The sequence below is a fragment of the Sphaerodactylus townsendi genome, linkage group LG09 (assembly GCF_021028975.2).
Source record: "Sphaerodactylus townsendi isolate TG3544 linkage group LG09, MPM_Stown_v2.3, whole genome shotgun sequence".
NCBI lineage: Eukaryota > Metazoa > Chordata > Lepidosauria > Squamata > Sphaerodactylidae > Sphaerodactylus > Sphaerodactylus townsendi.
Window position 1 is genome coordinate 1636513 of NC_059433.1, and position 27910 is coordinate 1664422.

The 27910-nt window shown below is 48.5% G+C and overlaps 1 protein-coding gene across 7 annotated transcripts in view; it reads right to left on the minus strand.

Annotated features, from left to right (window-relative positions):
* Positions 1-4290: 4290 nt before the first annotated feature.
* CTNND2 (catenin delta 2) overlaps positions 4291-27910 on the minus strand; it is a 655193-nt gene continuing 631573 nt past the window's right edge. For 2 of the 7 annotated variants that reach the window (XM_048507357.1, XM_048507358.1), the window contains exons 20-22: positions 15440-15566; positions 13206-13337; positions 4602-4966 (exon numbers count right to left, since the gene is read on the minus strand). In XM_048507357.1, coding sequence (XP_048363314.1) covers positions 4851-4966; positions 13206-13337; positions 15440-15566 — 375 coding nt within the window. In that variant the 3' untranslated portion in view covers positions 4602-4850. Of the gene's footprint in view, positions 4967-13205; positions 13338-15439; positions 15567-27910 lie in introns of all 7 variants that reach the window. The other 5 variants (XM_048507354.1, XM_048507355.1, XM_048507356.1 and 2 more) reach the window with 5 other exon arrangements.

Sequence of the window (27910 nt, forward strand, 5' to 3'; positions counted from 1 at the left end):
GGGGGTGGGGGGGGGGGGGGGTGGGGGGGGGGGGGGGTGGGGGGGGGGGGGGGTGGGGGGGGGGGGGGGTGGGGGGGGGGGGGGGTGGGGGGGGGGGGGGGTGGGGGGGGGGGGGGGTGGGGGGGGGGGGGGGTGGGGGGGGGGGGGGGTGGGGGGGGGGGGGGGTGGGGGGGGGGGGGGGTGGGGGGGGGGGGGGGTGGGGGGGGGGGGGGGTGGGGGGGGGGGGGGGTGGGGGGGGGGGGGGGTGGGGGGGGGGGGGGGTGGGGGGGGGGGGGGGTGGGGGGGGGGGGGGGTGGGGGGGGGGGGGGGTGGGGGGGGGGGGGGGTGGGGGGGGGGGGGGGTGGGGGGGGGGGGGGGTGGGGGGGGGGGGGGGTGGGGGGGGGGGGGGGTGGGGGGGGGGGGGGGTGGGGGGGGGGGGGGGTGGGGGGGGGGGGGGGTGGGGGGGGGGGGGGGTGGGGGGGGGGGGGGGTGGGGGGGGGGGGGGGTGGGGGGGGGGGGGGGTGGGGGGGGGGGGGGGTGGGGGGGGGGGGGGGTGGGGGGGGGGGGGGGTGGGGGGGGGGGGGGGTGGGGGGGGGGGGGGGTGGGGGGGGGGGGGGGTGGGGGGGGGGGGGGGTGGGGGGGGGGGGGGGTGGGGGGGGGGGGGGGTGGGGGGGGGGGGGGGTGGGGGGGGGGGGGGGTGGGGGGGGGGGGGGGTGGGGGGGGGGGGGGGTGGGGGGGGGGGGGGGTGGGGGGGGGGGGGGGTGGGGGGGGGGGGGGGTGGGGGGGGGGGGGGGTGGGGGGGGGGGGGGGTGGGGGGGGGGGGGGGTGGGGGGGGGGGGGGGTGGGGGGGGGGGGGGGTGGGGGGGGGGGGGGGTGGGGGGGGGGGGGGGTGGGGGGGGGGGGGGGTGGGGGGGGGGGGGGGTGGGGGGGGGGGGGGGTGGGGGGGGGGGGGGGTGGGGGGGGGGGGGGGTGGGGGGGGGGGGGGGTGGGGGGGGGGGGGGGTGGGGGGGGGGGGGGGTGGGGGGGGGGGGGGGTGGGGGGGGGGGGGGGTGGGGGGGGGGGGGGGTGGGGGGGGGGGGGGGTGGGGGGGGGGGGGGGTGGGGGGGGGGGGGGGTGGGGGGGGGGGGGGGTGGGGGGGGGGGGGGGTGGGGGGGGGGGGGGGTGGGGGGGGGGGGGGGTGGGGGGGGGGGGGGGTGGGGGGGGGGGGGGGTGGGGGGGGGGGGGGGTGGGGGGGGGGGGGGGTGGGGGGGGGGGGGGGTGGGGGGGGGGGGGGGTGGGGGGGGGGGGGGGTGGGGGGGGGGGGGGGTGGGGGGGGGGGGGGGTGGGGGGGGGGGGGGGTGGGGGGGGGGGGGGGTGGGGGGGGGGGGGGGTGGGGGGGGGGGGGGGTGGGGGGGGGGGGGGGTGGGGGGGGGGGGGGGTGGGGGGGGGGGGGGGTGGGGGGGGGGGGGGGTGGGGGGGGGGGGGGGTGGGGGGGGGGGGGGGTGGGGGGGGGGGGGGGTGGGGGGGGGGGGGGGTGGGGGGGGGGGGGGGTGGGGGGGGGGGGGGGTGGGGGGGGGGGGGGGTGGGGGGGGGGGGGGGTGGGGGGGGGGGGGGGTGGGGGGGGGGGGGGGTGGGGGGGGGGGGGGGTGGGGGGGGGGGGGGGTGGGGGGGGGGGGGGGTGGGGGGGGGGGGGGGTGGGGGGGGGGGGGGGTGGGGGGGGGGGGGGGTGGGGGGGGGGGGGGGTGGGGGGGGGGGGGGGTGGGGGGGGGGGGGGGTGGGGGGGGGGGGGGGTGGGGGGGGGGGGGGGTGGGGGGGGGGGGGGGTGGGGGGGGGGGGGGGTGGGGGGGGGGGGGGGTGGGGGGGGGGGGGGGTGGGGGGGGGGGGGGGTGGGGGGGGGGGGGGGTGGGGGGGGGGGGGGGTGGGGGGGGGGGGGGGTGGGGGGGGGGGGGGGTGGGGGGGGGGGGGGGTGGGGGGGGGGGGGGGTGGGGGGGGGGGGGGGTGGGGGGGGGGGGGGGTGGGGGGGGGGGGGGGTGGGGGGGGGGGGGGGTGGGGGGGGGGGGGGGTGGGGGGGGGGGGGGGTGGGGGGGGGGGGGGGTGGGGGGGGGGGGGGGTGGGGGGGGGGGGGGGTGGGGGGGGGGGGGGGTGGGGGGGGGGGGGGGTGGGGGGGGGGGGGGGTGGGGGGGGGGGGGGGTGGGGGGGGGGGGGGGTGGGGGGGGGGGGGGGTGGGGGGGGGGGGGGGTGGGGGGGGGGGGGGGTGGGGGGGGGGGGGGGTGGGGGGGGGGGGGGGTGGGGGGGGGGGGGGGTGGGGGGGGGGGGGGGTGGGGGGGGGGGGGGGTGGGGGGGGGGGGGGGTGGGGGGGGGGGGGGGTGGGGGGGGGGGGGGGTGGGGGGGGGGGGGGGTGGGGGGGGGGGGGGGGGGGGGGGGGGGGGGGTGGGGGGGGGGGGGGGTGGGGGGGGGGGGGGGAGGGGGGGGGGGGGGGGGGGCGCGGGGGGGGAGGGGGGGGGGGGGGGTGGGGGGGGGGGGGGGAGGGGGAGGGGGGGGGGGGGGGGGGGGGGGGGGGGGGGGGGGGGGGGGGGGGGGGGGGGGGGGGGGGGGGGGGGGGGGGGGAGGGGGGGAGGAAGGAAGGAAGGAAGGAAGGAAGGAAGGAAGGAAGGAAGGAAGGAAGGAAGGAAGGAAGGAAGGAAGGAAGGAAGGAAGGAAGGAAGGAAGGAAGGAAGGAAGGAAGAAGCTGGGGATGATGAGAGCTTTCCCCTTCCCTTCCTCCTCAGCAGGGATTTCCTCCCACGCCCCGCATCTTGAAGGAAGAAACTGGGAATGACAAGGGCTTTCCCCTTCCTCTTCCTCCTCTGCTGCCACCACAGGAATGTCCTCCCCCCCCCACAACTTGAAGGAAGGAAGGAAGGAAGGAAGGAAGGAAGGAAGGAAGGAAGGAAGGAAGGAAGGAAGGAAGGAAGGAAGGAAGGAAGGAAGGAAGGAAGGAAGGAGCTGGGGATGATGAGAGCTTTCCTGTTCCTCTTCCTCCTCCGCAGGGATTCTCTCCCCCGCATCTTGAAGGAGGGAAGCAGCTGGGAATGACAAGGGCTTTCCCCTTCCTCTTCCTCCTCTGCCACCACCACAGGGATTTCCTCCCACCTACCCTGCATCTTGAAGGAAGGAAGGAGCTGGGGACGATGAGAGCTTTCCCCTTCCTCTTCCTCCTCCGCAGGGATTTCTTCCCATCCCCCCACATCTTGAAGGAAGGAAGCAGCTAGGAATTACAAGGGCTTTCCCCTTCCTCTTCCTCCTCCGCAGGGATTTCTTCCCATCCCCCCACATCTTGAAGTAGGGAAGCAGCTGGGAATTACAAGGGCTTTCCCCTTCCCTTCCTCCTCCACAGGGATTTCCTCCCACCCCTCCACCCCTGCATCTTGAAGGAAGGAAGCAGCTGGGGATGACAAGGGCTTTCCCCTTCCTCTTCCTCCTCTGCTGCCACCACAGGGAATTCCTCCCCCCCCACAACTTGAAGGAAGGAAGGAAGGAAGGAAGGAAGGAAGGAAGGAAGGAAGGAAGGAAGGAAGGAAGGAAGGAAGGAGCTGGGAATGATGAGAGCTTTTACCTTCCTCTTCCTCCTCCCACGCCACATCTTGAAGGAAGGAAGGAGCTGGGGACGACAAGGGCTTTTCCCTTCCCCCTCCGCTGCACCGCCCCCCCATGGCTGGCTGCCCTGCCTGTTTACCTGAGTTGCCTCTGTTCATCCCTGCAGGCTTTGGGCTCTGGCTGCTGGCCAGGGCCTTGCTGACTGCTCTGCGCAGGTGCAGGCCAGGCTCCCACCAATGAGCCAGCCGGTCTCCTCTTGCTCGGGTGTGCAAGAGTAGGCCAGCAGGGGGGAAGTGCGGGGAGTGTTGTGTCCCGTGTGTGTGTGTGTGTGGGGGGGTGATTTTCTGCCCCCCACGTGACTCACTGCGGGGCGCCTGGGGCAGATGTCCCCCGATGTCCCAATTGTCCCTACGCCACTGTGCTGCAGACTCATTTTGTCTCCCAGCTTTCCTGTCTAACATGCAGTTCCCTAATTAACATTTACTCTTTTAAGCAGTGAGTCTGCTGCTTTTCTGTTCAGTTGCTACCGTTGGTCACAGCATATTCATTCTGACGGCCCCTTCCCCATCCATCAAATAACAACTTTGAAGCCTCACTGAGGAAAATAGCGTGTGTGTGGTGGGAATCCTCCCTGATCTGCAGCTCTGATCATGATGCTAGTTTCTCTGCTTGCCAGTTTCTATCATGAAAAACTTGATTTATTTCCCAACATCTCCATATTATGAGAATTTACGGTACTTCCATCCTCGTCAAAATATGTCACACAGGCTTATGATACTGGCTCATTCTGAATCTGCCCATTGACTGGCAGCGACTCTCTGAGATATCAAGTAGATGTCTTTCATATTTATTTGTTGTTGTTGTTGTTGTTGTTGTTATTATTATTATTATTATTTAGATTTATTCTCTGCCATTCACGATAGTCTCCTGTCACCTTTCCATATCAACTGATCTTTTTTTAGCCTTTTTAGTTAGGAATGGAGCCCGGGGCTTCCTGTCTGCCAAGCAGATTCTCTCCCATGGAGCCACTCCCACATGAAGTCACAAGGATAAGTCACAGAAAACAACTATCTGTCCCTCTTTTCATTCAGAAATGTTAAAACATCAGCCAGTATTTTTGTGGGATGCTAGTAAATATGAGGAAATAGTAACATGAACTGACACCTTGAGAACCACACAGTCCCTCGTACCATTCTTGGCGACGTGCCCACTCTCCCACTCTCCCAGGACCAGCGTTTGAGGGTTGTTATTTTTTTGCTGTAGCAGGGTGGGGGTGGAGGCGAAAATCCCATTTTGTGCAGAAGAAATCGCCTTCATCAGCAGAGATTGACTTCAGGATCTGAATTCTGATGGCTTACCTGGTTGTGTTTAATATCTTCAGCAGGTGCACCATAAGAATTTCTATACAAAGTAGAGATTGCTGCATTTTGAGCTAAAGAATGGAGAAAAGAAAAACCAGGTTAGTCAACATAATAGGTTGGCTTTGTGCACTGTAGAGGGGAGAAAGTACCGTATTACCAGGGAAGAGTTCACCTAAGTAAAATCTGAGCCAATGCCACTTAGATATAAATGTATATAACCTTGGTGACAACTTTGGAGAGGATTTCTCATTCTAGTTGTACTTTTTTCCAGTAGAATGCATTGAGAAGTAATTCAACAACTTTTTCTCATAGGGCATCATCAGTATGTTTTGGATCCTTCCAGCTTTTCCAAGGGTGAAAAGAGAGGAGGGGGTCCTCAGGGACTATCCAAAAGTGCTATGCTGGGGATCCTGCCATCTGCCCAGACTGAAGGACTGAGGCTGCAGTCAGGAGGGGAATCCAACCTCAGGTCCCCATTTGCTTTCTATAAATACAAAAAGCACTCAGGGTGCAAAACAACTCTGGAAATTAATTGGTTTCATCATGGGGGGGGGGGGGCTTTTTCACCACAGTTCATGTAACATATTAGTTCAGGTTTTTGTTTGGTTACGGAAAGTAGTGATCTGGGAAAACATTTTTAAATGCCCTGGAGAGACACCCCCCTTCGTGCTAACCAGACGGCCCCTCCTGAAAAACTGTTAGGACACCATGGAGAAATATGGAGTAGAAATAATGCCAGAACTTATTAATTACAAATTCCTCGTTAACCCTCTAAAGTTCACAGCAGGGTTTTTGTTATTTCAAATGGCAAAAAAACACAAGGGCTTCCGCCACCACAAAAAGGGGGCACATCTAAAAAACAGTAGAAAACAGTAGGTGAAACATTAGGAGCAAAAACTACTAGACCATGGCCACACAGCCCAGAAAACCCACAATTCTGTTTCTGGCCATGAAAGCTTTTGACAATGCAATTTCTGTTTTCCCCCTCCCCCACAGGTTTAAGTAATTATTTTTCACAGATTTTATCCATTGAATGCCTCTGGAAACTGGAAAATTGAGCTGCAATGTGGCCCATGGCACTGTATAATCAGATTTTGCAAGATTTCTTGGGAACTGCACAGTGAGAAGCAGCTGCTTGAAGTCTGCTCTGCATTAACAATCAGTTGGCTATCTAATACTTTCTAGGAGAAATGGAGGTGCAAATGAGGTAAGGAAATGCTTTGTGTAGCAGGAATGATTCTGCCTAATAATATGCGATAGCCTAGATAAATGAAATAATTGGTGGCATCACTATGAAAGTGTTGTTGCAAGGAGATTGCTGCCTTTAGTGAAGCACAGACTGTTGCCTTTCTATGGCACATTCAGGAATTACTTCAACCAGTATGGGTGTCCCTTAGAAACTCCAGGAGACTTCTGGATTCTAGAACTGACCTGCCGACACTGATGGCTGCCTATCTGAAGGCAGCAGTCAATGCATCTAAGGCAGGGGTAGGGAACCTGCGGCTCTCCAGATGTTCAGGAACTACAATTCCCATCAGCCCCTTTCAGCATGGCCAGTATTTCTGTTGGGATAGTCTATTTCACCAGCATTCAAACCATATCTATGAACTATAGAATGGAATGCATACAAAGACTGCATTGTCTATGCTGACCAGCAGCAATTCTCCAGAGTCTCAGACTGATCTTTCACATGGTATGCTATCTGCATGGGAGGCATCAGGAACTATACCTAGAATCTTCTTCAAATGAGACAGATGCTCTTCCTGGGACCCACTTCAAATGAGACAGCAGCTCTTCCAACCTAAGCTACCATCTACCCATGTTATGCACTTTTATGTCTTCTTCTTCACAGTGGAATTCGAAAGGACATTTCATAAATGACCAGGAAGTAGGGGTGGGTAGCGTGGTGGCCAAGTTTGTGGATGATAGCAAATTATGTAGGGTGGTGAGAGCCGCAAAGGATTGCGAAGAGCTCCAAGTGGACCTTGATAAATTAGGTGAGTGGGCTAAGAAATGGCAAATGCAGTTCAATGTAGCAAAATGTAAAGTGATGCACATAGGGGCAAAAAATCCAAACTTCACATACATGCTACAGGGGTCAGTGCTATCAGTTACAGACCAGGAAAGGGATTTGGGCGTCTTAGTTGATAGTTCCATGGGAATGTCATGGCAGCTGTGAAAAAGGCAAACTCTATGCTGGGAATAATTAGGAAAAGAGTTGATAATAAAACTGCAAAGATTGTCAAGCCCTTATATAAAGCAGTGGTGCGACCGCACTTGGAGTACAGTGTTCAGTTCTGGCCACCACATCTTTCAATATTTGTATAAAAGATATGGATGAGGAAATTTCAGATAACAATAAATTGAGAGGAGTAGTGAACACCCCAGAAGACAAAGACGGAATTCAGTGAAATCTGAACGTACTGGAAAAGTGGGCAGATGCACAAAGATGCAATTCAGCAGAACAACTGCAGAGTTCTACTTCTGGGGAACATAAACGAGAAGAATTTATACTGGGAGCGGGGGGGGGGGACAGAGTTCTACTTCTGGTTAACACAGTGTGTGAACAAGATCTGGAGCTATGGGTGAACTAAATACTGTGTGATGTATTGTAGTGGGAAAAAAAGGCTAATGTGATTTTAGGATGTACCAGAGAGATCAGGAGCCAAGCGACTAAGCCCTACAAGGAAAGGTTGAGAGATTTAGAAATGTTTAGGCTCGAAAAGAAGAGATCGAGGGGTTACATGATTGATCCCTTTAAGTATTTGAAGGGCTGCCACTTAGAGGAGGGCATGGAACTGTTTCTGTTGGCACCAGGGGGCAGGACCCACAACAGTGGGTTTAAATTATTGGGGGAAAATACTGACTGGACATTAGAAAAACTTTTTTTACAGTGAGAGTAGTTCAGCAGTGGAATCACCTGCCTAGGGAGGTTGAGAGTAGGGTTGATAAATACCCTAGAAATTCAATAAAATTCAGATTTATTTGGGCATAAAATTATCTGTATGCCTGAATAAGATAAATCGTGCCCCACCCGGCCCGGTGGTGCCATTGCAGCAAGGGAGGAACGAGGTGAAGCCTCCTCCTTGCCGGCCAGCCAGAGATTGTCACGTGGCCGGGTACCAGCACATGACAGGGGCCTGAGCAGCCTATAAAAGGCTGCGTCGGCAGGGTCCGGCCTCTTGTTTGTGGCTACAGCAGGCACTGATAACTGTGCAGCAATGTTGTTGGCATTTCAGGACTTGGCCGCTGAGCTGGGGGTTCCCTTGGCAGCCGACAAGACAGAGGGGCCCGTGTCTTGCTTAACCTATTTAGGAATTCAATTGGACACAGTAGCGGGAACATCTTCCCTGCCACTGGACAAGCTGGCAACTTTACGCAAACGTATTGAAGCCACCTGCGCAAAAAAGAAGTGCAGGTTGCGGGAAATGCAGTCCCTGCTCGGGCACCTTAGCTTTGCCTGCAGGGTGGTCTCCCCAGGAAGGGCTTTCTGTTCCCGTCCTGCCAGGGCCACAGCGGGCTTTTCAGTTCCCCATCGTCACATCAGGGGCACTGCGGGTCTTTGTCAGGACTTGGTTGTTTGGTCACGTTTCCTGGAGCATTACAACGGGGTTTCCTTTTGGCACGTCCCTTGGGAGCTTCAAGATAGTTTCCAGGTACACACTGATGCGGCGGGTTCTCTAGGTCTCAGTATTTATACCAGTGGTGTGCAGGGGAGTGGCCACCAGCATGGTCACAGACCGGAATTTTGCGGGACATGACTTTCCTGGAGTTATTCCTGTTGGTGGCCGCGGTACACATCTGGAAGGATGTGTTTCGGGACCACGCGGTTAAGTTCTGGTGTGACAACCAGGCTGTGGTTAGGGTGGTCAACCGGCAATCTAGCCGGTCCGAGCAAGTGATGCGGTTAGTGAGAGAATTTGTACTGGTATGTCTGATTAACAACATCTCTTTTAAGGCAGTTTTTCTGCCAGGTATTACTAGCAACATAGCTGATGCTTTGTCTCGTCATCAGGTCAACCGCTTTCGATCTCTAGCTCCCGAGGCCAGCCAGTTTCCAGAGAAGTTTCCAGACCATCTGTGGCATCTTGGCGACAGTCAATAGCTGAAGGTGTCTTGCAGTCCCTGGCTCCAGCTACACGTCGCACATATGAAGGGGCTTTGGGCACCTTCTTTGCCTTTGCGGCATCCATCGACAAGCCTATCCAGCAGGGGATCTCCAAGGGCCTGGTGTTCCAGTACCTAGTTGATTTAAGGGACCGCCGAATTGCCGCCCGAACTATGAAGGTCCTCTGAAGATGCCAGCCGCAGATGCAGGCGAAACGTCAGGAGAGAATGCTGCTAGAACACGGCCATACAGCCCGGAAACCACACAGCACCCAAGTGATTCCGGCCGTGAAAGCCTTCGACAATACATTGAACATCTCTACGGGGAGAAATTGTTCCAAGACACGGAAATTGGAAAAACTACGGCTCAGGAAAGCACACTTATTGTGTTCTCTAACCTTTCTTCCAGATCCTCTGAAGATGCCAGCCACAGATGCAGGCGAAACGTCAGGAGAGAATGCTGCTAGAACACGGCCATACAGCCGGAAACCACACAGCACCCATATGAAGGTCCATTTGGCGGTCATATCCTTTTTCAGTCAGGCCCTGGGAATGGCTGACCATTCCCACTCTTTTAAAGGCCGAAGAGCCGTGGCTGGTTGGCAGCGCTCTTCTCCCAGGCCACAAGACAGTAGGCGGCCCATTACAAAGGAGCTCCTGGGAACGCTACTTAACACCACGGAATCAGTTTGTGACTCTCCTTATGAGGCTATGCTATTCCAAGCTTTATTTACTTTGGCCTTTTATGGCGCCTTTCGGTGTAGCGAGCTAGTTGCCCCATCCACCACATCATCGGCTCCTTTGGCTTTACATGGTTGATGGGGAGTTGCTTATATGGTTGGCGGGGTCAAAAACTGACCAGCGATGTCAGGGAACGAGAGTAACATTGTCCCCCGCCTCACCAGGGGCACCTTGTCCAGTGGCTCACATGGCTGCATTTTTGGCTGTCCGCCCTAATGGGCAGGGGCCGCTGTTCATCCATAGCGATGGATTAGCAGTGTCCAGATACCAATTTACAGCTGTTCTGTGGCATTGCTGACAATTTTGGGGCCTCCCCGCTGAACAGTTTAGTTCCCACTCTTTCCGGATCGGGGCGGCAACCACGGCCTCTCAAGAGGGACACTCTGCAGCTGAGATTCAGTCTATAGGCTGCTGGAAGTCTTTAGCATATTGTGCACATGTCCGGCCTCACCTTTTGCTATAACTCTGTTCTCTTTGTAGATCCGGTGGCACGTTGTTACCAAGTTTGGCTGGTTGGCCACAGTGTTGTTTACTGGGCTGGGCGTTACGCGGTGAAATCCGGATGGGGAGATCACCTTGGACTGGACGCTCCCATGGACATTTGTTGGCTGGCAAGGCGAGGCATGAGGTGGCGTTCTCTACTCTCTGGCTGTGGGACTCCATTCTTCAGTTCGGCTTCCCAGATACAGTTGTAATACAACTGGGTAAAAATGATATTCCTGCTTCCAAGGGTGTAGCCTTGCAGAACTCAATGAAGGATGACTTGAACTTGCTCCGTTGTAAGATGCCAAAGACCAAGCTGTTTGGGTCGTGCCTATTACAACAGAGGACTTGGAAGAACGCTATGGTTCCAGCCAGGGTAAATAAAGCCAGGACTAAGGCTTGTCGGTCCGCAGCCCGGGTGGTACAGGACATGGGTGGGGATGTTATTTCCCATAGTGATATATCTCATGCACTGCCAGAATTGTTTTTGCCCGATGGAGTCCACTTATCGGATTGGGGCCAGGACATATGGCTACATGATGTCCGTCATGCTCTGTTGCAGTGGCTTCGCGGCACGCACTGAGCTACGCAAAATCCAATATGCTCAGATGCAGTGACTTTGGGCTGCTGAAGCTGGGGCGGGAGCTGTTGGTTTAACAGCTTGGTGGCGGTTTGGGCATAAGAGCACATCCTATTTTGGGAAGGCAGTAGCTTGCATGCCGGACCTTCCCACCTCGGGGGCCTCCATATGAGGTCCGTGGTGTCGATAGAGCTCTTGAAGGCAAGCCTTGGGGCCGCGTTGGGAGCTCGTTGCCCGGCAGGGAGGGGTGTCACAAATTGGGTTTGCGTCTATGTGGCACCTAGTAACTTCCTGTTCCAGTTCCCTTGGGGGATGTGCCGGACAGGGGTTCTGTCCGAAGGGCCTAAGGGGTCAGCTAGGGCTGCCCTATAACCAGGTTCAGTGGTTTGCTGCCTGGGAGCCAGGATGTGCTCTGTTATGCTTGCCCAGCTTCAAGGTTTCGTTATATTTTAAATAAATGGGCTGCGGCTGATTTCTTTTCCAACAAGTTTGTGTCAATGTCTTTAATTGGACGAGTCTCCACACATCCGCATGCAAATAACATATTCGGATAAACCCGAATATTCGGGTATATCTGAAAAGTTCGAGTCCATTTGAATTTTTTGTATTTTTTGATGTTTTGGTGATGCTAGGTTTAAAAATGCGCCCCCTGCTGGTCAAAATGCGAAAAAACACCAAAAATACCCCCATCCCAAGCCTGAATACCTTGCAGGGCATATTTGGCTGATTTTTGCCAGAGTATGCCTGAATTCACCCAGATTCGGACAGAATCTGGTATTTGTTGCATCCGAATCTCCAAGCCTAGTTGAGAGTTTCCCCCCTCTGTCAGTTTTCAAGCAGAGGATGGACAAACACTTGCCAGGGATGCTTTTGGCTAATTGGCTGTTGGCAGATCCTGCATTGAGTATGGAGTTAGACTAGATGGCCTGTATGGTCTCTCACAACTCTGTGACTGTGACTCTAATCTGGTGTCAGTTCATGAGCTAACACAGTTCTTGTTAGAAAACAATCTAAATTTTCTGTCCTTAAATATCCAGTCCCTGATATTGCTGTGCCCTGACCTGGGTAGTGCAGGCTAGCCTGAACTTGTCAGATGTCAAAAGTTAAAGCAAGGTCAGCCTCAGTTAGCATTTGGATGGGAAACCCCGAGGGAACACCAGGGGTATGATATAGAGGTAGCCAATGGAAAACCACCTCTGAATGTCTCTTGCCTTGAGAATCCCTACAGAGTTGCCATAAGTCAGCTGTGACTTGACAACAAAACAAACAAACAAAACAAAGTTGTGCTAACAAGGGGGGGACACAAAATTCAAGTGGCTGAAGTACTGCTCGGATGTGTTATGATTTAATAGGATGATTATTCCTATTCATGCCAATAGGGATAGGTTAAATTGCTAAGAACAACCCTAAAGATTACTGGACAAGCAAGTCCAGGGAAGGAATATCAAAACTGAAGTTTAGAAAAAATAAGTATTTTTTTCCTTATTTATGGAAATAAACCTATTAGAATTAAAGCATCATTCCTATAGGAAACTTTATCACTGATTTAAACATTGGCACTTTTTACACAAATCACTGAAAATGTTTGCAAAATGTTTTCTCTTCCCTGTTTGACTGCACTCACCCTCTCGAAATGATTCCTGGCTGCCATTTTGTGATCATTCCGGGTTTGTTTGATTCTCTGTGGATTCAATGCTACGTTACTTCAAAGCCTCATGCTATGATTCTCACAGCTTGTGTGCATGAGGCTTCAAAGATTCGATCGCCCCAAATTTAAAAAAAGACAAAAATAAACAGGTGAGCCGATGGAGCAAGATCAGAAAATGCACCGAGGAAGGAGTCCAGGGACTCCAGAGCAGCATGGAGAACATTTTAAAGAGATCTGCACAGCAAGTAAAAATGCTGTGAAAACGTTTCTACAAAAGAACTGCTAAAAAGAGGATTAATTTAAAACATGTTCAGGCTGATAATAAATTTTTTTGGGGGGAAAACCATGCGGAACTCCATGGAGGAAATGTTTTATTATCTCTCTCAAAACATTTTATTTTGGTTGAGAAGAAAGGACCATTGTGCTCCAGGAACTGATATTGTAATTTTCTGCCTATTTCAGCAATGTTTTTTATAGCTCGCAACCCCAACACAGACCAGTTTTAATTATATAGACAAAAAAGCATGGATGACAAGTTGTACAAATGGCACATAGAAGGAATTTCTGTGGCCATGTCAAGGTCAGATCAAATGGCACTGTAACTAATAAACAATACAAATACATGTACATTGGTGAGGAAGATCTTTTATAATTGTCAGAGTCTGTAATATGTATTTTCAGTAGACACTTTGCCACATGTTATTTTGTGTTCTGTCAATCATGTTTTGTGTGAGATATGCACTTGTCTCACCTGCCATTGTGTCTTTCCTAGAAGTGTGTTCTCCTTTATTTCCATTGTAAGTAGCATTGGTTCCAGTTGATTCGTAGTCTGTTTTTCTTTCTTTTAAGCTAATCATTTCTCGAGGTGAGGCTGGGGCACTTGCTACAAAAGAGGAACATGTTCAAGGTTTTTAACTTCCTATCAAATTTGTGTATATAAAATCTGCTTCCAGTGAACACACACATGGAAGGAAATGCTGTTGTTACCAGCTATTTCAAGAATCACATACTAAATAGCACTGTCTTCACAGAAGGACTGTACACATATTAGAGTGGGAGCAACAACAAGTCACTTAGTGGGTGTGGGACTACATCTGCAGGTTAGGTTCAAAAGTCCTGCTCACTGGGAGACTCACCACGGGTGACGTTGGGCATGCCATTCTCTCCCTGCCTAACCTATCACAAAATGCTGTTGATCAGAAGCACTTATGGCACCTGAACTCCCTGGAGGAATGGGAGGATAAAGATTTAGATAAATAAATACACATGCCTGTATCCAATCACTCTTTCCAAAGTCTTTTTGAAGAGAAAGTATTTTCTGCTGATTCTTCCCACTTTGTCCCCATGTTAATATACACATATGAAGCTGCTTCATACATTGACTCAGACCAATAGCACCTCTCCGGGGTCTCAGGTAGAGGTCTCAAGGGGCTGCTCAAGGTTCTTGAAGGTCTGTTGGGTCCCTCCTCTCCTGAACAAATTTCAGGAGGTAATGAGCTGCGATGGAAGAAGTAACTGGCACCTCTGAAAAAACTTTATGGCCTTAAGTCTTTGTAATGTGTGGTTGGATACAGGCCATGAATTTCAATATCCAATTATAAGGGGGTTATTTTAATCGAATCTTGCACATGGTCCTTAGAATTCAAGTTCTTCTAAGTCTTCTGTAGCCCATTGTGAACTTGCCCCTGGCTATCCAGTTTAAGCAGCTCAATTCAAAGGAGGGCGTATCTGCTTGTAAAGACCTAGTTTACATCACAGAAGATCAGCAATGGCATTAAAAATGGCAGGGAAGCAGAAAGGTCAGTCAGACATATAACTGGATGAAACTGCACGAGTGTAGAGGCTGTATATCAATGAGTGGAGTGTTGAATCATCAGAAGGGATTCCAAAGATGCTCAAACAGATGCTCTGTGCAATTTGTCACTGTGTCAGACCTGAGCCTGATGGTTGGGGGGTGGCGGGCACTTGCAAGGGAACTGTACGGCTTTCTTCTCTGCAGGTGTCCAGCTATCGCTCTCCCACTGTCTGCAGCCTTGGAGCCAGAAACAGCAACCCCTTATCAAGTGTGAATGTCCCCAGCTCTTTTATGCTTTGTTCTAAATTTGGTTGCAGAGGGGCAGGGAGCCTTGGGGAATATAGGCAGGTGATCTGCGCAGGTTCTTCAGAATGTTTACCTATTGCTTCAAAAGAAAGACTTTAGAGCAAATCTACAGTTTCTATTATTTTCGGACCCAGGGTCTGACACACTGTGAGTTGGGGCATGATCATCCCAGTCTACTCAGCGAAATTTGGCAACTTTCAACATAAGCAGTTCTTTTGTTGGAAGTTGGAAAAAGGTGCCTTATGCTGGATCAAAAATTCAGACTTTGTTCAACAAGATGCACTTGAGTTATTTCTGTTGGTTGGTTTGGAACAGAATTAAACGAGTCTTATGGGCCATGGCCTGCCACAATTTTTGAAAGTGTAACATAATCCCTTTAAAGGATATAATGTAGTTTAATTCTCGAGGGGCTCATAGTTGCAAAATTAGATGATAACATTTTATGGAATCAGGACTTAAATGATGCACCCAGGACCATCGGCATATACAGGTAGATAGAGGGTTTATAGCAGTTTTCTTCAAAAGAGCAGCCCTTTTTGATCATCATATTTGAACATGTGTGCATAATGAATTCCCAACACATGATGCTCCAGGAATCTGAGACTGAAAATCCCTTTTGAAAAATATAACAATAATGTGTAATGGGATTGCCATGTGTAATGTGTTTGTCTGCTACATGTGCTCACAGCACCATGAATACAATGGCTGAAGGGCTACTGAGAATAGCTTACATGCCCAATAGAGGACCATGCTGCCTTTAATCAATACGCTGTATATGGGGATACACATAGTAGCTATTGAAGGAGTGGGGCTCCAGGTTTAGACCTGGAGCTTTTTCAACACATGCTAGTCTGTGTGGATCAAAACAACTGGATGGGTTTTACCTGAACGATTATTGGGAGACATGCGAACTGGAGATATGGAGGGCGTGCGTGACGAAGAGTATGGTCTTTGCCGATCCCTCTCTATTGTTGAAGATGAGGCTATGAAGTGATATTGTGACCATCCATCCTGCAAGAGACCAACAGAGTGAAAAATGGATGAAAATCAGTGAACAGTGAACAACCTAAGGTGTACTATTCTTCAAGAACATTACTACTTCAAGAATATCCTTATGTATTCCGAATTCATTGTTTTGGATAATACATTTTGGATAATACATTTTGGATAATACATTTAAAATGTTGTCTCTTACAGAGCTGTCTGGTTTTCATTAATAAAAAGGCCACTTTCTTCAGCACTCCCTTGCTGGTGAGATTTTTTATTCTTATGTTTTTAAGAAAACTTCAGCTTTATTATAGGTTGAACAGCTTGCTTAGATGAGCAAAGGTTGATATTGCACATTCTAAACCACCTCACATACAACTGTGTGTTCAAAGGCCTGACACTCACACTAAGAATCCTGGAAAAAGACCATTTCCAGATGTCTAAAAGTATGAGTTACCATCGGAAAGTACTTTATTATTTGTACATAATTAAATTATATTCCTGACTAATTATTCCCCCCTTTGTAGTTTTCTATATGTAATGATTTGTTTATTTACAAATTTACAAATAAGTAACTCTTGCTAAATTAAAATCTGTGCATTCAGTTAAGGCTGAAAAGTTGGGGTGAGTGATTTAAACAAATTTTTTGTCACACCAATTTCAATGGAAGAGATTACTTGTTTACATATCCCCAGCTAAAAATAATGGCACTTAATATTGCTTAAATTGTGCCTTCATTGATCTGTCTTTTGATCTCTTGGTGCACCCCAGCTGGCTGTTGCTGGGAGGGGATGTGTGAGCATCAGTGATATCTTCCTCCTCTCCCTGTTTTTATTGAGCAGGAAATCATATGAGAATTTACTCCCGCAGTCACCCTTCCTAGGACTGCTTGTTTACCAGCGGGATTTCTATGCAGAGGAAAATGGTTTGAAAATCAGCGGTTGAAAATTCAAGAGTAAGTCTCTTTGGGCCATCAATCCTGGGCATGCTGACACAGGAGTAATTGGCATTTCTGCACAATAAACTATGAGCTCAAGATAGTGTGGACAGGATTATATTATTATTATTATTATTATTATTATTATTATTATTATTATTATTATTATTATTATTATTATTATTATTATATTATTATTATATTATATTATATTATTATATTATATTATAATATATTATAATTATATTATAATTATATTATTATTATTATTAATCTGTGGGCGTCTCTCTCACACACATTTTTCTCCAAATTTATTTCCTGTTTTTGTATTTGATCCTCCTGTTCCATTTTGGTCCAATCTCTTTCCCCTTTCAACAGGCAACAACTCCCATTTTAAAAACTAGGACTCTCCTTCTCAGCTGGCAAAGGAAGGGAGCCAGCAATGGTTGTCTCTTTACAAGGTTGATGTAGGATAAAAATAACCTTGATTCTTTTGCACAGTTCCCTGGATCATTTCTACCACTTCCTCCTTCACCTGCAAATGTATGATGACCTTTTGTCAAAGACTCAGGAATGTTTCAAGAGCTTTATTGGAACTGTGTCAGCCCGAGGTTGAGATAGCAGAAACTAAAATTTGGCTCTCTCATCCCTGGTATATACATGTAAGTTACTGAAGTACTAAAACCCGAGACTCTGACACTCTTTGAATATATTCTTTACTGACAGCCTTCTTGATTTGTTTATACTTGACGTTATCTGACTGTAAAATGCCCATATATTTATAGGCTTTATCCTGATGATTCTTGATGGTCTGGCCATTTGGCATTTCATTATGTTACTGTTCTTAATTTTGCCTTGTTTTATTGGCACTGTAGCACAGTTCTCTAAGATAATGATGATGATAATATTGCTGTTTTAATTTTATTATTCAATGCCTGTTTGCAGTCATTTTTGATATATTATACATTCAACTTTTAAATTATTGTTGGAAATATCATGAAATAAGTAAAGTTAACACCTGCTTTCTTGAATTGCCAAAAAAGTCACCATGTCCACTCTGCAAATGACTATAGCTGACTATATAATCAGGATGCTATCTCCTATTTGCTTGAAATATGGCAGGATGATTTCTTAGGTGAGGGGGGAAAATCCCTGTAAATTTTATCCCAGTAGGATGGGAGCAGGGGAAAGCATCTAGGAATGTAATTTCCACTGAAACCAATGAAAATAAAAAGAATAATGAAGAACACAGAGATAATAAAAATAAATCAACAATATGAAAATATTTATAACTAGAAATGAATCAGAATTGGTCTTCTGGGTACATTCATATTAGCAATACAGTGAATGAAGTCTAACAAATAAGGAGTAAATCTAAGGACCTGAGAGCCAGCATGACACAGCTGGTTTGAATCATTTGAACTCATTTCGTGAAAGCTTGCTGGGTGACTTTGTGGCAGTCACAGACTCTCAGCCCTGATTCTGGTTAGTTTTTGGATGGGAGATCTCTAAGGAATATTAGGGATGTGACAACAAGGCAGGCAATGGCTGACCACCTCCAAATGTCTATTGCCTTGAAAAGCCTAAAGCTCAGCTGTGACTTGAAGGCAAAAAGGCAGCCTGCAGGCAGAGGCTGGACAAACACTTGTCACAGATGCTCTAAGCTCATCCTGCACTAAAAAGGGGGTTGGGCTAGATGACCTGCAGGGATCCTTCCAACTGTAAGATTCCATGAAAAAAAATGATTACCTTGGTTTCCAACTGGCAAAGGTGACAGGAATATATTTTGTCTCCCTATCAATTAGACGAAGGCAGAATGAAAATTGGTGGAAGGAATCTTAATATTTTGAGATATGCAGAGGACTCCACATTGCTAGCAGGACTTGAAATTACTTCTGATGAAGGTTAAAGCAGAAAGTGTCAACACTGAACATAAAGAAGACCAAAATATTGACCACTGAGGAATTTTACAACTTAATAATGAAGAAATTGAAATTGGTTCCAAAATCAAGACTGCAACAAAGAAATCATAAGGAGATTGAGGCTGAAGAAGGCAGCCACGAGGGAAACAGAAAAGATAGTTAAGTGGAAGGATTTAAGATCTATGGAATTCTCCATTACCATGTATGCCTGTGAAATGGAAGGACAATGAAGGAAGTGGACTCATTTAAAGGGAAGAGAGCAGAGTGTTGGAGGAGCATCCCTGCAAAGTGCTGTTGCTTGAAGACTGCCAGAGAGCAGGAGCTCGCCATTTTGCTAGGCAACTGATTCCACTACTGAACTACTCTTACCATAAGTTATTTCCTTATTTTTCAGCCAGGTATCTTTCTGCCCATAACTGAAACCCATTATTGTGAGTCCTATCCTCTGCTACAAACAGAAACAGCTCCCTATTCTCCTCTAAGCAACAGCACTTCAAATACTTAAAGAGAGCAATCAAGTCCCTCTTCTGCATTGGTCAGACCTCACCTGGAATGTTGTGCACAGTTCTGGGCACCACAATTTAAGAAGGATATTGACAAGCTGGAATGGATCCAGAGGAGGGCAACCAAAATGGTAAAAGGTCTGGAGTTCATGCCTGATGAGGAGAGACTTAGGGAGCTGAAGATGTTTAGTCTGGAGAAGCGAAGGTTAAGGGGGGATATGATAGATATGTTTAAATATTTGAAGGGATGTCATCTCAAAGAGGGAGCAAGCTTGTTTTCTGCTGCCTCAGAGACTAGGACATGGAGTAATGGATTCAAGATGCAGGAAAAGAGATTCCACCTAAATATCAAGCAAAACTTCCTGACAGTAAGGGCTGTTCGACAGTGGGATTCACTACCTCAAGATTGTGGTGGAGTCTCCTTCTTTGGAGGTTTTTAAAGAGAGGCTGGATGGCCATCTGTCAGAAGTACTTTGATTATTTGTTCCTGCATTGCAGGGGGTTGGACTTGATGGTCCTTGTGGTCTTTTCCAACTCTATGATTCTGTGATTTGCATGGGGAGAACAATAAATTAACCTGAGCAACTCTTCTTTCCCATTAATTTTATATAGTACTAGCGGGCCTGGCCACGCGTTGCTGTGGCAATTGTCCTTCTCATCACAGTCCACAACCCACACAGATGTCCATGCAGGTCCAATGATCCCCAGTATAGCCTTTTGGGAGCAGCAATGGCATAGTGGCTAAGAGCAGGTGCACTCTGATTTGGAGGAACCGGGTTTGATTCCCAGCTCTTGAGTTGTGGAGGCTTATCTGGGGAATTCAGGTTAGCCTGTGCACTCCCACACACACCAGCTGTGTGACCTTGGGATGGTCACAGATTTTCAGAGCTCTCTCAGCCCCACCCACATCACAGGGTGTTTGTTGTGAGGGGTGAAGGGCCAGGAGGTTGCAAGCCCCTTTGAGTCTCCTATAGGAGAGAAAGGGGTGATATAAATCCAAACTCCTCCTCCTCCTCCTCCTCCTCCTCCTCCTTCTTTTGGGGTGGTCAAATGGAATTCCTCTTTCCCTTTTCAATTCACATTATTATATGGTGCTGTCTCGGTTTTTAGTATAAGGTAACCCTTTCCATTCCACAACAGAACTGTCCAGAGTGCGAATCCCGCTGTCCATGAGGCTGGTTGACACGCACAGTCCTGGCTTGGGTAAGGCAGAACTGGGGCAAGGAGGCTACCCCATTCAGGCAGAAGGCAGGGTGGTGAGGTGCTCAGATCGAGGCCAGCTCCCTAGGTTCGTAAAGGGCCACGTGCAAAAGAAGCAGAGCCAGTAGTGTTGGTTCGCCCCCAAGAGACTCTCCTGATGATACCACCCACATTTGATAAAGTTTGGTTCAGGGGGTCCAAAGTTATGGACCCCCAAAGTTATGGACCCCCATTGTTTCCAATGGCAGCTAATAGTAGATGGGGCTACATTTTGAGGGTCCATAACTTTGGATCCCTTGAACCAAACTTCACCAAACCTGGGTGGTATCATCAGGATAATCACTTGCTGATACCAGCCAGGTTTGGTGATGTTTGCTTTAGGAGGTCCAAAGTTATGGATCCCCAAAGTGGGTGCTCCCATCCCCCATTGTTTCCAATGTAAGCGAATAGTAGATGGGGCTACCCTTTTGAGGGTCCATAACTTTGGACCCCCTGAACCAAACTTCACCAAACCTGGCTGGTATCATCAGGAGGGTCTCCTAAAGATACTCTGAAATGTTGGTACAGCTAACATAATTTACTATAATTTCCATTTACTATTGAAAAAGAAAATGAAGGAAAACTGCCATTTCTAGATGTCCTAGTCAGCCGCAAACCAAACCAACAATTGGGCCACACAGTATACAGAAAACCAACGCACACAGATAGATATCTACACAAAAACTCCAATCATCATTCAGGACAAAAAAGGAGCACCATAAAAACTTTGGTAAATAGCGCAAACAGAATCTGTGAACCCCACCTCCTTCAAGATGAACTGAACCATCTAAACTGGGCTCTACAGGCTAATGGTTACTCTTCTACAGACATCAGAAGAGATGCAAGACCAAGAACAAGCCACATGAACAAAGATAAAGAGCCATCTAGAGGGAAAGTGTTCTTACCGTACATCAAGAGAACCACTGACCGCATAGGAAAACTGATGAAGAAAACTGATGATGAAAACTGACCTACAAACAATCTACAGACCCACTAAGAAAATTCAACAAATGCTACGTTCAGCAAAGGATAAGAGGGATCCTCTAGCTACTGCATGAGTCTACCGCATACCATGTAGCTGTGGACAAGTCTACATAGGAACCACCAAACGCAGCGCTCAAACACGAATCAAAGAACACGAAAGGCACTGCAGACTATTTCAGCCAGAAAAAACAGCAATAGCAGAACACATAATAAACAAACTTGGACACAGAGTATTATTTGAAAACACAGAAATTCTGGACCACTGACAACCACTACGTCAGACTACACAGAGAAGCCATTCTCTACAAGCCAAATCTACAAGCACATGGACAATTTCAACAGAAGGGAAGAAACCATGAAAATGAACAGAATTTGGCTGCCAGTTTTGAAAAATATCTAGAAATAGCAGTTTTCCTTCATTTCCTTTTCCATTGTAAATTGGATGTTTGGGTGGATCTTGTTGATATGGTCCAGGAATTTGTTTAGTTCTTCTTCCCTGTGGCTCCAAATGGTGAATGTGTCATCCACATAACGGAACCATAGGGTGGGCTTTTTTGGTGCCGTTTCCAGGGCTTGTTCCTCACTTGGCCATCAAGCACAACAAACTTTGGCTTAACGGCTTAAAGTGCTACACCCACGCTCAAGATTATACCTTTGTTTCTTCTCATGGCTGCAGTGTCATTAACTATCTCCTCATTTCCCCAGAGTTGAGATCATCTGTTTTATCCTTCCAGATTGGAGATCTTCTGCTGGATGATGACCTCCCCCTTAGACTTGTTTTATCACATTAAGAGGCCAGACATGCAGCTTCCTCACCACCAACCGTCCCCCAGACTAGTTTGGACACCCAAACTGGCCTTAGCCACTCAAAACTTACTCATTTCCCCTAGCTTAACCAGCCTTAAATCCTCTGTCCTCACTGCAGATTCCCCCCAGGAGACTATTACCAGCTTAAACAAATTGTGGTTGGTCTTTTGACGTCCAACATGGGGAATCCCAGCAAAAACAGAAAGAGAACACCTTGGTTTGATAGAGAGTGCATGGAGCACAATAGTCAAATTCGCTCCTTATATCGGAACTTTAGGGCTTCAGGAGACCAGGACCTCCTCGTCCTACTAATAAATTGTAGAAACAACTTGCGCCAGCTAATTAGGAAGAACCATATGGAACATGTCAACACTCAATGGGAACATCTCCACTCTGCAGTAACTTCTAACAATTTCAAGATACTCTGGGCTGTCCTGAATAATTTTAACTGAAGCAAGCCTCCTACCCCTACCTGTATTACCCCTGATATTTGGCATGACTATTTTAGCAAACTTTTTAATAATGATATTTTAAGCAATGGATCTCCTTCACCTATCCCTTTAGATTTGCCAAGTTGGCCTCCTGTCTCATCTCAAGAAGTAGTTGAGCTGTTAGAGGACCTCAAAGGAAGGAAAGCCCCTGGCCCTGATTCTATCATTCCAGAGATTCTGAAATTTCATACTGATTGGTGGGCCCCTATCCTGGCCACTCTTTTTACCCAAGTAAACAGCTCAGGTATCCTACCCAAGACTTGGCTGTCTGCGACTGTGTTTCCCATCCATAAAAAAGGAAGACAGAGCCTGCCGACTTCCGCCCCATCAGCCTCCTCTCAGTGATAGGGAAGATTTATGCTAAATTGCTTCTGAAGAACTTCAGCTGTGGCTTTCCCACTCTGGTGCAGTGGGGGCTGAACAAATAGGCTTTCGCAAGGGGAAATCTCCTCTGGACCACACCTTGGTGCTATTACACCTAGCCAGTAAATACTGAATCAATGCAGATAACAAACTCTACGCTGCCTTTATTGATTTAAAGGCTGCCTTTGACTCTGTGCTGAGAGAACTTCTCTGGGCAAAACTGGCTGCCCTCAACATTGATGCCAGACTCTTGTTCTTAATTAGGCAACTGCACACAAATAAAGGTAACAAAGATGTAGGTAACGTCTAAATAAGCATTAACATACAAACCACGTAACCCACTGGCAGTAGAAACTACGTTGCCATTCTGCCATAATAATAAAGGTAACAAAGATGTAGGTAACGTCTAAATAAGCATTAACATACAAACCACGTAACCCACTGGCAGTAGAAACTACGTTGCCATTCTGCCATAATAATAAAGGTAACAAAGATGTAGGTAACGTCTAAATAAGCATTAACATACAAACCACGTGCAACCCACACTGGCAGTAGAGCTTCACGTTGCCATTCTGCCCATAATAATAAAGGTAACAAGATGTAGGTAGCGTCTAAATAAGCATTAACATACAAACCATTTACGTAGCCACTGGCGAGTAGAGGCTACGTTGCCATTCTGCCATAATAATAAAGGTAACAAAGATGTAGGTAACGTCTAAATAAGCATTATAGAAACTACGTTGCCATTCTGCCATAATAATAAAGGTAACAAAGATGTAGGTAACGTCTAAATAAGCATTATAGAAACTACGTTGCCATTCTGCCATAATAATAAAGGTAACAAAGATGTAGGTAACGTCTAAATAAGCATTATATTTAGACGTTACCTACATCTTTGTTACCTTTATTATTATGGCAGAATGGCAACGTAGTTTCTCACTGCCAGTGGGTTACGTGGTTTGTATGTTAACTGCACACAAATGCCAGTTGCCGGATCAAGTGTTCCCACGAAGGCCTTTTGACAGACAGTATTCCAATTTCCAAAGGGGTCAAACAGGGCTGCGTCCTGGCCCCCACTCTTTCAATCTTTTCTTAAGTGACCTCCCCTCTGCTCTCTCAACAGTGAACAGCCATGCCCCAAAACTGGGTACATCCCATGTATCAATTCTGCTCTATGCAGATGACGCTGTCCTTCTCTCTCGATCCAGAGTTGGCCTCAGACACTTAATGAAGCACTGTGTGGATTACTGTAAATCCAACAGACTGACAATTAATTATGAAAAAACCAAGGTTTTGGTCTTCTCTAGGCGCTTTAAGAAGCTCACATGGGCAATGAAAAGCACCCAAATTGAACAGGTTAAGTGCTATAAATACCTTGGCCTCTCATTCTCCTTTAACCTTTCATGGGCAACCCAGAGGAAGGCCGCTCTCCTAGCTACATCTAATGTATGTCAGCATTACTATGTTTCTTTTACAGCAGTGGCCACTCCTTTATCCCTCCTGCCCTCAAATTTTTCAATGCCAAAGTCGCCTCGAGATTGCTCTACGGAGTCCCAATTTGGATTCAAGCTATTAACCACTCCTTGAATTCTCTTCAATCCAATTTTTTTCACAAGATAACTGGACTCCCAAATTGCATGCCCTATGCAGCCCTTTGTCTGGAGTTAGGTCAAAACTCCTTGGAATCAGCCGCTTGGCTGAGGACTTTTAGATTCTGGCTCTTGAATTCATTTTCTCCTCGGACTGTAATTCCCTGGTCCAATCCGTCTCGCTCTCATTGACACCCATTCCAACCCTGGTTTTCCATAATTTGAAGAAAAAAAAATGGCCTCTATTGGACTGTCAGTGGATTCACTTTGCCCTTTGTCCTATTCAGAAGCTTAGTAGGAAATTAAAAGGTCAACTATTGGATAGAGAGTCTCTCTTACCCTAATCACCGCAGCAGAGCCAAGAAAACTATAGTTCCCCTCTGTATTTTTTTCTCTCCCATTTGAACGGGGCCACTTGGCAGCACTATCTGAATTGGCTTTTAATAAACCCTGTTCAAAGGAGAGCCATGATGCTCACCAGGTGTAATGTTATGCCTTCTGCCTTGTTGCATAGCGGGTTGTATGAGCAAGAAAAAGGCTACCAAAGATTGTGACCATGTGAATGGCGGCTCAGTTGAGTCTCTGGCCCACCAATTACTACACTGTGTCAGATTCAAGGAAATCAGATCCAAGTATGTGAATCTTACTCCTTTACATTTACCCCCCATCTCCTGATTTGAATTATTAGGGATTACACTACTTGTTGGACAATCCTGATCCTTCTCTCTGTATGATAGTGGCAGACTTTCTCCTGGAAATTACCGAACGCCAGTAGATTTCCTTCGACCTAACATTTATTTCCTGTATTGTATATGCTTTTTAATCCATTTTTTATTATTGTTGTACTGTTGTCTATGCCAATAAAGGCTTGCTTCTAATGTTTCCCTTTCACATTCTTCTTCTTAATAATTACTAATCTTGCATGAGAACAAATACAAACCAGATTCATTGGCTAAACTTTGTAAATGGTGCACATCTACCACTAAATACATTTACATTTATATGAAGCATTTGATCCCTTTTCTTACTGGCTAGCTTTAATGACACAAAAATGCTTCTTTATGCCTCATCTTTCAAGCTGCCTGAACAAAGCCTTTTTCTTTCACTCAAAACCTGGCTATTTCACCAAGGACACACACCATAAGAAAGAGGCTGTCATTTCCATTTACACATCAACCTCTTGATTTTAATTTTAATTCAAGGCCAGCAGAGCGGGCGGGGGGATAGAAATTTAATAAAATTAATAAATAAAATAAAATAATCAAGGAAGTTTATTCCATACTCGTCACTTGCAAATGCACTCTTAGCCCTGTGGGACTCTGGAAATGTGGTTCAAGTAGTTTTGCAAACTGCATGAAAAGAAATGTGGATGCAAAGGAAGAGGAGGCTTTGCTGTAGCTAATGAGCTGGAAGGTACCAGGAGGAATAAGGATGGGGATTCTTCAGGAAAGCAGAAGAGAGCTCAAGACAGACAGCAGCAATCAAAGCCTCCTTCAGATACATGCAAAATTAAACTGCCTAAAACAAACACTCTGAACATTTTATGAACATTTTTTGTGGCCACTCTTTATACCAACTAATCAGAGACATGGGTACTTCTGGGCAATGATCACATATGGTCTGAAGCACAAGGAGAAATTGACAGTCTCCCATTTCCCTCAATGGTAGCTCCATAAAGGGTTTAACACAACTTGTCTAATTAGACATAAAAGGTATCCACAGTCTTCCTATTAAAAAGTCTTCCTGTAAAAAAAGTCTTCCTGTAAAAAAGGTCTTCCTGTAAAAAAGGCAAACTCTATGCTGGGGATCATTAGAAAAGGAATTGATAATAAAACTGCAAAGATTGTCATGCCCTTATATAAAGCAGTGGTGCAACCGCACTTGGAGTACTGTGTCCAGTTCTGGTTGCTGCATCTCAAAAAGGATATTGAGGAGATAGAAAAAGTGCAGAGAAGGGCAACAAGGATGATTGAGGGACTGGAGCACCTTCCCTATGAGGAGAGGCTGCAGCGTTTGGGACTCTTTAGTTTGGAGAGGAGAGGTCGGGGGGGCGGGTGGGATATGATTGAAGTCTATAAAATTATGCATGGGGTAGAAAATGTTGACAGAGAGAAATTTTTCTCTCTTTCTCACAATACTAGAACCAGGGGGCATACATTGAAAATGCTGGGGGGAAGAATTACGACTAATAAAAGGAAACACTTCTTCACGCAACGTGTGATTGGTGTTTGGAATATGCTGCCACAGGAGGTGGTGATGGCCACTAACCTGGATAGCTTTAAAAGGGGCTTGGACAGATTTGTGGAGGAGAAGTCGATCTATGGCTACCAATCTTTATCCTCTTTGATCTGAGATTGCAAATGCCTTAACAGACCAGGTGCTCGGGAGCAACAGCCGCAGAAGGCCATTGCTTTCACATCCTGCATGTGAGCTCCCAAAGGCACCTGGTGGGCGACTGCGAGTAGCAGAGAGCTGGACTAGATGGACTTTGGTCAGATCCAGCAGGCTAGTTATTATGTTCTTATGTTCTTATGTTCTTATGTTCCTCTCTGCAAGGGCAGAACATCCACACGACACATCCACCCACACAACTCAACCCAGAATTAGCAAGTATAACAGTGCGGCACTGAAGTTAGAGTGTCAGACCAGGATCTGGGAGGTTCAAATCCCCACTCTGGCCTGGAAGCTGGCTGGGTGACCTTGGACCAATCACACTCTCCCAGCTTAAATTACTTCACAGGGTTGTTGTTAGCATAAAATGTAACCTGAGAAAATGACATAAACTGCTTTGATTTCCCAATGGATATAAAGGAAGTGTATAAATGAAGTAACAAAGTAAATAAATCCATCAATTAGAACATTCTAATGGTGTGTTAGCTTTTTACAGTAATAAAGGTTAGGTATTTTTGGACATTCTCAAAGGCAATGGGCCTAGAAAAGGTTGTAAATAAGCTTCATGTAGATCTGAAGGAACAAGAATGAGAAAAGGGAGGATTATCTGTTTCACCAGGATAACATCAATCAACTCAAGGGTTGACAATGACAACCCTCAGTTCACAAAACAACTCACTTGATGGGTTCAAGGATTTTATTCATGACATTAGAGTAACAGCAGAAGACAGTTCTGGCGAGATGGTGCCAAAACTGTTGATAATATAAAGTAGCAATCCCCATTCCCTATGTGAACCAAAGTTCCAGCCTGAGAGTCAGATTCAGCCACAGAACTTCAAGGGCAGGATTCAGATAAGCACCTGCAAAGCAGAGGCAAAGCAAAGACAAAGCACATCCCCAAAGCTCCCCTCCCCCCGTAGGAATGGTATCCTGACATTTCTGCCTCCCCTAGGGCCCTCCCCCCAGTTTGTTTGGACAGGCACGATAGAAAGCTTTAATGAGTCGAGGGGCTCTGATGTCATCTAAGGTAAATAACCCTTCCAGGACACCAGATATTGCAAGCGGTTACGATAGATGCGAGAGTCCAGCACATCCTGCAGTTCAAAATGCTTAGCCCCATCAACCAGAACTGGAAGTGGAGG